This window comes from Myotis lucifugus, unplaced genomic scaffold (assembly GCF_000147115.1).
Source record: "Myotis lucifugus unplaced genomic scaffold, Myoluc2.0 scaffold_88, whole genome shotgun sequence".
NCBI classification, from domain to species: domain Eukaryota; kingdom Metazoa; phylum Chordata; class Mammalia; order Chiroptera; family Vespertilionidae; genus Myotis; species Myotis lucifugus.
This window is the reverse complement of record NW_005871136.1, coordinates 949,818-963,013: the sequence shown is the minus strand read 5'-3', so window position 1 is coordinate 963,013 and position 13,196 is coordinate 949,818. Positions and strand designations below refer to the sequence as shown.

The 13,196-nt window shown below is 43.5% G+C and overlaps 1 protein-coding gene across 2 annotated transcripts in view; it reads right to left on the bottom strand.

Moving 5' to 3' along the window:
• WWP2 (WW domain containing E3 ubiquitin protein ligase 2) overlaps positions 1-13,196 on the bottom strand; it is a 103,047-nt gene that overhangs the window by 32,131 nt on the left and 57,720 nt on the right. For both annotated transcript variants that reach the window (XM_006091167.3, XM_023756003.1), the window contains one exon: positions 9,643-9,850. In XM_006091167.3, coding sequence (XP_006091229.3) covers positions 9,643-9,850 — 208 coding nt within the window. The remainder of the gene's footprint in view (positions 1-9,642; positions 9,851-13,196) is intronic.

Sequence of the window (13,196 nt, the reverse complement as noted above, 5' to 3'; positions counted from 1 at the left end):
ATCAACCTACTCATGGGTCTCAATATTGAATCCTGGCCACATGGGTCATATCCTCCCCACTAAATAGTTTTCTTTGATGCTGTCAGAAATAGTGTTCAAAGCATCAAGCGCGATTCAGGTCCCTTCCCAACACATTGCTCCTTGGCCTTCAATAAGTAACATTCAGTTGGACCACAGACTACACAGGGTCTTTGTACCCAAAAGTACCTAAAAGTAGTCTCCAGTTTCAATTAATCTTAGATACTTTTTAAAACCTAAATTATCTTTGCTCCTGTGGATTTTAACTGCCCTTTATTCAGCTGTGTATCTTCCATGTACATGCCCCAATTCCCTCACCAGCAGCAGCATTAAAAGGGTAAAGGCTGCTAGGCTGGCGTGGCTCAATGGTTGAGCATTGACCTATGAACCAGGAGGTCAAGGTTCGATTCCCGGTCAGGACACATGCCCTGGTTGTGGGCTCCATCTCCAGTGGGGGCCTACAGGAGGCAGCCAATCAATGATTCTCTCTCATCATTGATGTTTCTATCTCTCTTGCCCTCTCCTTTCCTCTCTGAAATCAATAAAAATATATTTTTTAAAATAAATAAATAAGAAACAAAAAGGTAAAGGCTAAAGATCTCAATCCCATTATTGGGATGACTTGCAATCACTTCTCTCCTATGTTTTCCTGAAAGGAAACTATCTGGTCACCTGAACCACATTTCCTTGTGGAAGGTTTCCTAAAAGGTGTTCAAGAAATTAATTCTCAATGACCTGCCATTACAGGGTACATTCAACGATCCTGACCAATATACTTCTTGATCAGATTCCGCTATGTGTGAACAGAATGTTTCACCAAGTGTAGGATTAAGTTGGGAAAGGACAAAAGCTGGGTGAGGGTTGCAGGTCAGTATTAGAGACATTCTCTTTAAATGACCCTTACAAGTTTACATATCAGAAATTCTATCTGTGGGCAGCTATTCCTCTAGGGCTGTGGTCGCCAACCTTTCAGACCTCGCAGACCACCGGTTGGCAACCACTGCTCTAGGGAGTCCTCAGGCGCCTTACTCTTCCCCGTCTTCTCCTCCCAGGCGTGTACCTCTGCCTTTCTCTCTAAGCTCCAAGGGCCCTGCTACTACATCTGTAACTTTCTAAATAAACTTTCTCTTATAATTTGAAAAAAAATCCTATCTTCCTAAGAGCATTGTTAACTTACAGTATTTACTAATTTGCTTACAGGGCATTAGTAAACTTGACTCTCATTTAAAAAATATTCTCTGTTAGAAAATAAAGTCAAAACCAAAAGCCAAAACCCCTTTGGACCCTCAAAACATGCCGGGCTGGTTACTTACACAAAAGCCAAACTTCAGGAAATGCACTGAGAGTATCCAAGTATTCTTAAAGCCTCCTATGTAGAAGCTCAATTCCCCGCAGGCAAGAACTAATGGATTCATACTTTCTTACTTTATGCCCCTATAATACATGACTCTGAACCAAATCCTACTCCCCAAGCTCTGGTCACTTCCTGGGTGAACCACGAGATTTATTTCCTCTGTACGGACATTGCAGACTGTTTTATGAGTCAGAAATCTCTGTGCAATAGAACACATTTCCTGCTCGCTGTTTTCATTGCTTCAGTAGGTCCTTTGCAAACTGCGTAGGAAATGTGTTAAACTCGGTCCTTCCCCCGAGAACCTTTCTTGAAATACTGAGCTTTCCTTTAAATCTTAGCACACTAACCCGTTTTTTAAACTATCAACAACTAGCACGTTATGCCCTTTAAGCACAGGATGGCACAGTAGTAGCTGCCGAGGCTCTGAATTAATTCTATTTTGCTTCTTCTTCTTCTTCAACCACCCCTCCCCCTTTTGCCTTGGAAAAGTCTCCAAAGCTCTTCAATGGAAGTTAGCAACATTAAAAGACATACTTTCACAGAGAGGCAAGAAAATTCCTGGAGATAGTACATATAAAAATATTATTTTATGACCTAGCAATTCCACTTCTGGGAATATATCCGAGGAAACTCGAAATACTAATTCAAAAGAATATATGCACCCCTGTGTTCACTGCAGTGCAGTTCAAATGCCCATCAGTAGATGGGTGGATAAAAAAGCTGTGGTATATTTATATAAAGAAATACTACTCAGCTATAAAAAAGAAGGAAATCTTGCCGTTTGCAACAGCATGGATGGACCTGGAGAACATTATGCAGTTAGAAAAAAGCCCATCAGAGAAAGACAAGTACCATATGATTTCACTCATATGTGGAATCTAATGAACAAAATAAACTAACAAAACAGAAACAGACCCATAGAGAACAAACTGGCAGTTGTCAGAGGAAGGGCGGGAGCTTGTGGGACTGGGGTAGAAGGTAGAGGGACTAAGCAAAACAACAACAACAGAAAAACCTCATAGACACAGACAACCAATATGGTGATCACCAGAGGGAAAGGGGGGGTGAGGGGAAGTAGAAGAGGGAATAGGGGGTAAATGGTAATGGAAAGAGACTTGACGTGGGGTGGTGAACACACAATACAATATACAGATGATGTACACTTGAAACCTATCCTATATAATAAAAGGCTAATATGCAAATCAACTGAATGTCGGAATGACCGGTCACTATGACGCACACTGACCACCAGGGGGCAGATGCTTGACGCAGGAGCTGCCCCCTGGTGGTCAGTGCGCTCTCACAGGGGGAGCGCTGCTTAGCCAGAAGCTGGGCTCATGGCTGGTGAGCGCAATGGCGGTGGTGGGAGCCTCTCCCGCTTCCACAGTAGCGCTAATGATGTCCGACTGCTAGCTTAGGCCCGCTCCCCGCGTGGAGCAAGCTGTCATTCGGACATCCCCCAAGGGCTCCCGGACTGTGAGAGGCTCTGCACAGGCTGGGCTGAGGGACCACCTCCCCCCGCCCCCAAGTGCACAAATTTTGTGCACCGGGCCTCTAGTATAATATTATTAACCAATGTCACCCCAATGAATTCAATAAAAAGTTTAAATTTTTTTTAACATTTTGCAATTACAAGATTTTGCATATCTGGCAATGTATGGAAATAGTAACTCTTAAAAAAATAAGATGATCAAAATTATTTTTAAATTACATAAATATACTGTTTTTCATTAAATCTGAAGTGCTGTCCATTCTTACCTGCATGCTGAAGATATTTTACAATAAACAAAATTTAAAAGCACATACCATAAGATTACCAAATTTTGGTAAATGTGTGTAAATGAGTATGTGTGTGTATATGTGGTCTCGGGCAAATGGGCTTAACACTTGGAGTGCGGGAAATGAGGACAAAAGTGCTGTGAAGACTGCATGAAGTAACCCACATGTGAAACGTAGCATTCTCCAACACACTGGAGGTGGAGTGCGGGAAACGTGTAAACTCGGGCTGATTGTAACTGCGTATTACCAAATATTTGTTTGTAATCCACCCTTTTGGTGGATGGAACAAAACCAAAAGACAGAGCCATCTTATATTTTGGCGGGAAATTCACCCGCACTCCTGATCTGCAAAATGAGGACAAAAGTGGCTACTATTCAGAGTGCTGTGAAGACTGCATGAAGTAACCCACATGTGAAACTTAGCATTCTCCAACACGCTGGAAACGGTTAACACATGGTAGCTGTTATTAATCGTCAGGAAAAAATATACACAAGGTACATGAATAACACCAATTATTAAATCTGGGTGTTTGTTTGTTGTTGTTCTCCTTATTCTTTCTTCTTCTATTCCCTGTCCCCCTCCAAAAAACGTTTTAAGGGCTACTGAGAATGAAATCATGTCATTCAACAAACACTTCCAACTCCATCTCTCTAGAAGCCAAGCACTACGCCAGGTGCTAGGGATACAAAGATGGACACACTCACCATTAACACACATGAATACATACGTACAGGAGGGTGAGAACATCTCCTGGGCCGGCCCAGACAATAGTAGAATCTATGGAAATAAGGCTTTTGCTGTGAGATGATGATGAGGAAGTCAGGAACATATACTATTGGTCATTACCTAAGCTTATAAGTAAAAAAACCTAAACCATATTCAGCAAAAGGCACAGATTCTCCCAGTATAGTCCTTTTAAATGGTGCTACTCAAAGTGTGGTCCATGGCCCAAACGGTTACCATTTAGCCACCAGAAAAATGCAGACGTTTCTAAGCATTTAGAAACTTTCGCATCAACTTGATTTGATACTGCCACATCGAAACATGTGATCAGTAGATTTGTCTCACTGAATAGAGAACAAAAGTAAGGATTTGTAACAGATTGAAAAAATAAATAAAACAACAAGAAGCCAGAAAAAAAGGACTGGTTCTTCGCGAAGAGTCGGAACAGCACTGTCTAAACTCCTTGGGCAAGAATCTTTGGCTAGCGCCAAATTTGAGTTTGGAATGAAAATCAATGGCATTGTCTGGTTTCTAACTTAGCAGAGAAGCTCCAAATTCCCATCTCTCTTCAAGTGTCTCTACAAACAACACATCGAAGAACGCTTACGAGGTTGTGTATCCTGATAGTGTCAAGGACCACTGGGGAAAAGGGCCTCTGGATCTCCCTAACTGGGTGCGGTGGCGGGGAGATGGCACATCAAAAAGATCTAGAAAACACCCCTCCTCAGTTAACTCCACTCTGAGGCAGGAAACGGACGGGGCAGCCAGTGACTGTGGGAGAACGGGATGGTGTGAACCGGCAGTGCTGAGGTAAGTCGGCCGTCCAAACACAACGGCCTCCCTTATGTAAGAAACCACAGCAGAGCGCGGGCTGCCAGGGTGAAATAATGTGCCTCTGTGTGCGAGGCCCTGCGCGAGCGCAAAGCCCGGGACGCACTTAGAGTTTATCTAAGCCATGTACACAGGGTCTGTTAATGAGCATTCAGTCCCCAAAGTGGGCTCAGTGCTGATAAAAACCAGATGCGGGGCCCGCTGATCAAAGTGGCCTCACTCCCCGTTGCCCGCTGCCTGGACCACTATCTCACCATGTCTCCCGAGCCTTCCTGGCACCCCTCCATTAGTGGACATTTGCAAGCTGAAAACGAAGAGACCCTTCCAGTTGGCTTCTCTCATGCTAATTAAATTTAAAAGTACAGAAAGCAGGAGTGTTTGGAGACAGGGAGAAAAGGCTAATGCGGTGTTCTATTTGGACTTATGCAGCCCAGCTTTCAGTAGACTTCAGTCCTTAAAACACACAGACATGGCACTGGCCAGGTGGCTCCGTAGGTTGGAGCATCATCCCGTGCACCAAAAGGTTTTGGGTTGCATTCCTAGTCAGGGCACATACTAGCTAGGTTGCGGTTCTATCTCTGGTTGGGGTGCACAACTGATCAATATTTCTCTCTCACATCGATGCTCTCTCTCTCTCTCTCTCTCTCTTTCTCTCTCTCTCTCATCAATAAAAACATATCCTCGGGTGAGAGTTAAAAAAAAATATACAGACATGTGTTATCTCTTTATAATCAGTCTTTTATATATATACTAGAGGCCAGGTGCATGGATTCGTGCACCAGTGGGGTCCCTCAGCATGGCCTGCGGGGATCGGGCCGAAACCAGCGTCCAACATCCCCCCAGGGATGTAGCAGTAGTTGAAGTGGCTGGTGGCCAGGGAGGAGCCCAGCCCAGGCTGGGCGCTGCACCACTCCCACTCATCCAGGCCCTGCTGCGCCTGCCACCACTGGTAGGCTCGCTGCTGCTCTGCTGCGGTCTCTGCACACCCATGACCAAGAAGCGGCCTCAGGCTGGCGCCCAGTCAGTCCTGATGCTGGTCCCTATCCTGGTACTGATGGGGTAGGGGAGCACAGGGGGAATGTCGTCGGAGAGGCTCCAGCTGCTGCAGCTGCACCCGCCAGCCATGAGCCAGGGGCGCCCAGTCAGCTGAGTGGCGCTCCCATTGTGGGAGCGCACTGACCACCAGGGGGCAGCTCCTGCATTGAGTGTCTGCCCCCTGGTGGTCAGTGTGTGTCATAGCGACCGGTCAAACGGTCACTTAGGCTTTTAGATAGATAGATAGATAGATAGATAGATAGATTTTTTTTTATTATTGATTAAAGAGAGAAACATCAATGATGAGATAGAATCAATGATTGGCTGCCTCCTGCATGCCCCTCACTGGGGATCAAGCTCGGCCAACGTTCTATACACTGAGCCAAACCAGCTAGGGCTATAATCAGTCTTATCTGCTGCAAGTTTCAGAAAGGCAATGTAGCAATTGGTAAAATAAGCCCTAGGGATCTCTTGCTCAATCACTCAGTAAGGGAGACTGAAGTTGAGAAGATAAAGTTGGAACGAGACAAAGTCTGGGTACCTGGAAAAGGCGCTCTAGCGTGACTCAGGAATACCTTAGTAGAGAGGAGACACTCCCAGGACCTCTCAGTGTACGAGGACCCCTAGTGACAGAGAAGAACATCCTGACCCTGTGAGAGACGCACAGGTAAACCCAAAGCCAGTCAACCCAGTGAATGATGGATGCCTTGAGCTCTTGTTCTTGGGAAAAAAATGCAATACTCCTGTCCTAGTTGCTATTTATTTGAGGTATCGAAGAAGCAGAAAACATTTAAATTTATTCGTTACAAATATGTCCTGGGGACCTACTTTGTGCCGGGCTCCCGGACATCATGGCGTTTACAGCCCAGCAGGGCAGAGGGACGTGAAACAAGCAATTGCACGTGTGAGCAGAGTTACAGTACTCAGGGCGGTTTGACCTTGTCTACCAGGGGTCGAGGGAGAACTTTCAGAGGAAGGGCTAGTTCTGAAGATGGTGCTGAGGCCTGAAAACGGAAAGGAATTAATGGACGAAGTAGTGAAGAAGGTTTTGGAAACAGCAACCAGCATGGCAGAGGGTCCCAAATGCAGAGAAAGAGTGGAACATTTGTCAAACTGACGTAAGTTATGGCTGAAGCTTGGAGAGCAAAGCAGAGGGTCTTCAAGGGGAGGCTTCAGGGCTGGGTGGGGGCCTACGTGCAGGGCTTTTTAGGCCTTATTAAGGATTAGAGAATGTATCCCTCAACACTGCAATTTTCAACCCTTTCCATCTCATGGCACACATAAACTAATTACTAAAATTCTGCGGCACACCCCAAAAATATTTTTGCCAATCTGACAGAACAGAAAATAAGTATAATTTTGATTCATTCACACCAGATAGCTATTGTTGTGTTGGCTGTTGTCATTTTTTAATGACAATCTAAGAGAAAAGAGGTCAGTGTCCCTGACTAAATAGTCAGGTATTGCATGTTTTAAAAATTCTTCCCTGGCCAGGTAGCTCAGTTGGTTGGAGTGTCGTTCAGATAAACCAACATTGGGGGTTAGATCCCTGGTCAGGGCACATGCAAGAATCAACCAATGAATGCATACATACTAGTAAGCAGAACAGCAAATCGATGTTTCTCTCTCTCTCCCTTCCTGTCTCTCTAAAACCAGTAAAATTAATAGATTAATTAAATTAAAAAATAAAACTATGAAAATAGTTTAGAATATCGCCACTCTAGGACAATAAGAAGCCAATGCAGCATTCTAGGTGGTGAAACGTCAGGCTCAGAGTTGTACTTAAAAAGGTTAAAACTGGTCCTCTGACTCCTGAAGCCATGATACCAGGAATAAAGGAACAGCCCATCTCGTCTGGATCTCCTAAACTTGTAAACAGGGCGATATTCCCTGGTGGGGCCGGCAGGTCTCCAAATTGCAAGGGTCTCTGGCTTGTACGAAGCAGAGAACAGAAAGCCTGCAGCAGCGCTGGTGGCAGCCTCTAGTGCGGCAGCTCAGCATCCAGGCTCCCCCCTGTCTCAGGGATGGGCACCTTAGGATGGAAAACTGGGTCCCAACACCCTTCTGTGGACCGGCACACGTGTTAAAGTAGGCACCAGCCTCCCCAGACCCACACACAGGCCTCGTCATGTTCTAAACACTCTAAGATGCCGTCCAAAGTCGACCTCAGAGAAGTGCAGCAGCCTCTGGCAGGGTAAGGGAGGAGAATCGCTTCCCTGGGCCACTCCATCCGCCAAACTTAGAATAAAGAGCGTTTTCAGAGCCTGGAGTTTTCCAGCTGCCTGGAAACAGGAAGAGCCCAATCCCAGAGAACAGTAACCCTCACACACGCCCTACATAAAGACACGTTGAGCCATTAGCCCTAATTGCCTGTGACTGACACAGGAGTGAAGCCGGCCTTCCAGGCATTTGCTCAGCGGAAAGAAAACAAACAGCTCACAGGGGACACAGGCGGCGCCATTTTCTCTCCTTTCTGCCAAAATGATTCTGCTCCGTTCCCCCCAAATTATACACAGATTTGAAATTATAAACCAAATGAAGGTCTTTGGAGTAGTCCTTACCACATACAAAAGAGAAAAGAAATCTCAGTAGGGAGGAATTGGACACAGCAATTGGTTATTAATCTTTTCATGAAATCAAAAGCTTCACCAAAAAACTTTTCAGAGCCACTTCTCAATACCCCCAATTCAATCCAGGCTTGAGGTATTAAGAACTATTTGCAATACTTTTCATTTGCTCAGCACACTTTATGATGAAATATGAGTTAGGCAGTGCGCCAAATGGTAAGGATACAATATGTACGCGGTAAAAAATCGCATATGCTGCAGATTTAGGATTGTCGTTTTAACAACTGGGTTTTCTAAAGTAGCTTAAGAACAACACACCATATTATGCACCATGCAAGGGACCCTCCCTTTCCCTTTTCCTTGTGAGTTACAGGGCTCAGAGGACCCACCACCACCACCAGCAGCAGCAGCAGCCAGACAACGTGACTGTGGCGACACAGACATGGGTGTCCACAAAGCCAAACTGATAACCAGGATGGACAGGGGCACCACAGACAGACTGGCCCTGCTATGACTGGTAGCCCTAAGATAAGGCTTTGTTTCAAAACTATTCATGGTTCTTTCACAACCACTTCAAAAATATCATTCACCAGGTGCAATGCCCGCCAGTGGGTGAGTGCTTCCCTCACGCCGTCTTATTTGAGTCTCTTAACTTCCTAGGGAGATACGCATGATTATTATCTCCACCTCACCACGACAGTAAGCCACTCAGACAAGGTCAAATAGGGTCAAGTGGGGATTCAACCCAGATCTATTTGATTTTGAGTCTCTGCTTTTATCTCCACTCACTATGTAACTAAACTTGAACTTCCTTTCGGCTTACTAGGGCCACCTTTTTAGCATTCAAGGTGTTTACCATCAGATTTAATTCTGACCTAAAGGATGGCAAGGAAACTAGTAGCCCATGTTACTATCGGCACCAGTTACGGGAATGACATCCAGTAATATTCAGAGCCTAACGTCCTCCACAGGCCGTTAAGATAGAAGTTAAGAGAAACGCTGTTTTCTAGGCAGGATGCAGGCGAACACCGCTCAGTGATTTTGGAAGGCAAAATAAACTTCTTGTTCTATAAAAGCCACATTCTTGGGATCAAGCTGTTCACTTCCAGTCACAGTATAAGGTAGCATTGATTCTGCCCCAGTTGATTTAGATTCTCTTTAAGATTTACGTAGAATAAGCATTTCTCCCACACCTCCCTCGGTCCTCAGCACAGCAGCCTCCCAGGGACTCCTAGCCACGAGGTACTAAATAACCTTGTTGTTTCTGCCCTGGTGAAGGGGCCTCAGTCTTTGGAGGGTTGGGAAGTGCTGCTGTGGGACAGAAGGCTACTCACCCAGCAGGCAGAGCATCGGGGGCCGGGACAGCCGGGAGGGCCTGCTGTGTGCCCGACGTGCTGGGCTCCTCTCCTTCCGCTGGCGTGGCCGGAGCAGGGAGAGACCCTGCAGTGGGGTTCAGGGTAACACTCGCTGCAGCAGGTGGGGATGTCACACCAACAACAGAAGGTTCTTCGGGATCAGTGGCTGCAGCCGGTTCATCATTCACTAAAAATACAGAAATCATATTTTAGAGATCAACTAAGACTTATGTTCCCATTGACGAGGTTTTTCCCTTAATTAACACAATGTGACCATGCATGTATCCAGTGACATCAAAAATTTTTACAGATCATAACTTAGGAAATTAAGGCAAGTCAGTAATGGCCTGCCAGAAGAAAAGTGGGAGATGGGTCTGAAATAAGCAGGCTATTAAATACTACCTGTTATAGAAGTTTATTAAATTTTTCTAACATACCATGGTTACACTTACTGAAATAAAAGAATAGCAGGAAAAATAAAGATAACGGGGAAGTGTACTGGTGCTAAATGGAGTAAAGCCGAGTTTATAGGGTCATATACCTTTGTTTAAACTTGTCATTTGTCTGCCTTCCTTCAAAAAGCTCCAGACACACTAAGAGGTGGAAAACTTATAATAACGTGCTTGTTCTTTTAAAGAGTCACACTCTAAGTAGGGAGCAAGGATTACTATTCTAGATAAAAAGGATGGGGCTCCTAAGATATAGGACTTGTCTCCAAGGTAACGAGAGACAAGGAGACAGAGTGACACAAGCTGCTCCCGAGTCTGCTTATTTCTCCTTATTTCTCCACGTCTTCCTTTCTCTGATGGTCACCCATGCTCACAGGACCCCAGGGCACTCTCACTCAAACAGGATCAAAAAGGTTTTGAAGAATCATAACTCTTTGAACATGAGTAAGCCATACACAGAGAATTTTCTACATGTGAGATTGCACCTGTGTGCATTTATACTAGAATTTTGTAGGAAAATGCCTTAGTTGTTTGTTGTTTAGCCTCCTTTTCCTAATTCAGAAATTCTTTTTGCAGTTTCTTTAACAAATGGCTACCCAGCCTCTTCTCGAACATTTCTCCTAACAGGCAGCTCACTGCAGTCTTTCTGTGGCTGAACATGTCCCTGCCGGAAAGTTTTTTCTCAGTTAAGCTGAAGTTCATTAGCTGGTGTCAGTCCCCAAACCCAGGCAACACGAAATACGTACCTGACACTGCTTCTCAATCACCTTCTCTTTTCTAGTAGAAAGGCTACTATCCCTTTAATGTTTCTAGGCCACCCTCTTCTTACCACCTGGCTTCCCTCTTGTGGAGACCTTTTTCTACTGCCTCTCCTAAGTGATGATATCGGGAACCGAACATAATAAATCAGATATCATCAGACCAGTGGAGTCTGATTTCCAATATAAATGATATTAGGTAACATTTACAGGCCAAGTGCAAAAGCATTTTGAATTCTCTCAGTTAAGCCTCACCCACAATCCCATGAGTCGGGTACAATTAACATCCCCTCACGTTACAGTTGAGGAAACTGAGGCCCGAAGAGATTAAATAACCTGCCAAGGTCACAGGGCACCCCCACTGTCTGCTTCCAGAGGCTGAACCACTCACTCATTACACCCCACCTGCCCTCTCTGGACATCCTCTAATGCCATGCAAGGTTGTAATAATGCTGAAGCAACCACATGACCCTATTGGCTGACATGAGACTGTAGGTCAGCGGAAACAAAAATTTGTTCGCATGATGTGATGCCAAGCTAGACCTTGACAAATGGATAAGAGCCTAGGAACCAACTACGATTAATCTATTTGCTTTCTTCCTAGGAAATGATATATGGCCTGGCACACAGACTGAATTAGTTGTTCAATAAATAACTACATCTTGTGCAACTGATGTTTCCCCAACATAAATGCAAGAATTTATGTTTCTGTTCCATCTCAGCTAAGTTAGTAAAACACAACAGATGGCAATTCTCTTTATGCAAATCTATACATTTTACTCATTTCCAATCAAAAAACCATCATATTTCTAAGAACTAAATAAATTCGTTCTAAAAATTATAAGGACAACTAAATACAGAAGAATATCAATGAAAATTCTAAAGACTAAGTTTTATGTGTATATGTGACGGGGTGAGGGGTCGTTCTCTAAAGTATTAACACATATTATAAAGCTACAACACTTAAAACAATGTAGCACTGATATATGAATAGGCAGATGTCAATTAAATAAATAAGAGAGTTCAGACACAATTAAATACACATTGGAATTTAGTATATATCAACCGTGGCATTTTAAATTACCGCAGAAAAGACAGGCTATTCAATAAACAGTGCTGTGACAACTGGGTATACTGAACAAAAACTAAGTTTCAGTCCTATCTACTTCTTACATCAAAATAAATTCCAGATGGATCAGAGATTTTGACACAAAAAAATGAGGAACTAAAAAAAAAAAAAAACAAACAAACAGAGGAGAATATTTTTATAATCTCACAGGGAAAAGGATTTTTAAAATATTACACAAAAGATAGAAGTCACAAAAGACTGATGATTAAAATGTTTTAAAAATCTAAATGGGGGGAAAAAACACCATAAGCAAAATTAAAAGCAAAAGAAAAATAACAACTAGGAAATATTATCAATTCAAATTATACACCAATGGCTAATTTCTTTGATATGAAAAGAACCTCTACAAATCAGAGACACTTCACAGTTAAGGAAATACAAATTACCCTTAAATATCTGAAAAGATGCTGAATCTCAATTATGAGACAAGAAATGTAATTTAAGACTATAATGAAATACCATTTTTTAACCTCAGATTGACAAGAGTAAAAATATTTAACCACACACTTATCAGAGTATTAAAAAAAATGCATTTTTGCCCTAGCTAGTTTGGCTCAGTGGATAGAGCATCGGCCTGCGGACTGAAGGGTCCCAAGTTCGATTCTGGTCAAGGGCACATGCCTGGGTTGCGTGCTCGATTCCCAGTAGGGGGCATGCAGGGGGCAACCGATCAGTGATTCTCTCTCATCATTGATGTTTATGACTGTCTCTCCCTCTCTGAAATTAATAAAAATACATTTTTAAAAAATGCACTTCACATACTGCTGGTAGGAGTAGAAATTGCTAGAACCTCTATGGAGCACAGTTGAGCAATACAAAAAAATGTAAATACAATCATTAAAAGGTGGGGGGAAATGAGGGTAGGTATGATGAAGAGAGGTGGCAGATAAAATTAAAATTGTCATGAATAATTAATAGCCGAAGCTGGGTGATGAGTTCATTCGAGCACTCTTTGCTTCTATGCATGTTCAATGTTTGTGTACAGGAGACCCATGATGTCTGGTTGTCTCTCTGTTGCAATGTCAGCAGCCACTCATGATAATTGCCTAACTCCATTAATATAGACTGCAAAACACTAATATACTAATTCTACCGTCCCTATAGAGAGAAAGTTTGTCTTATCAACTATTTGGCTTTCTTGAGGTTCAGATTGTAAAGAAAAGGCAGGGAAAAAATGCTAGAGTTTTTCCTTTTATT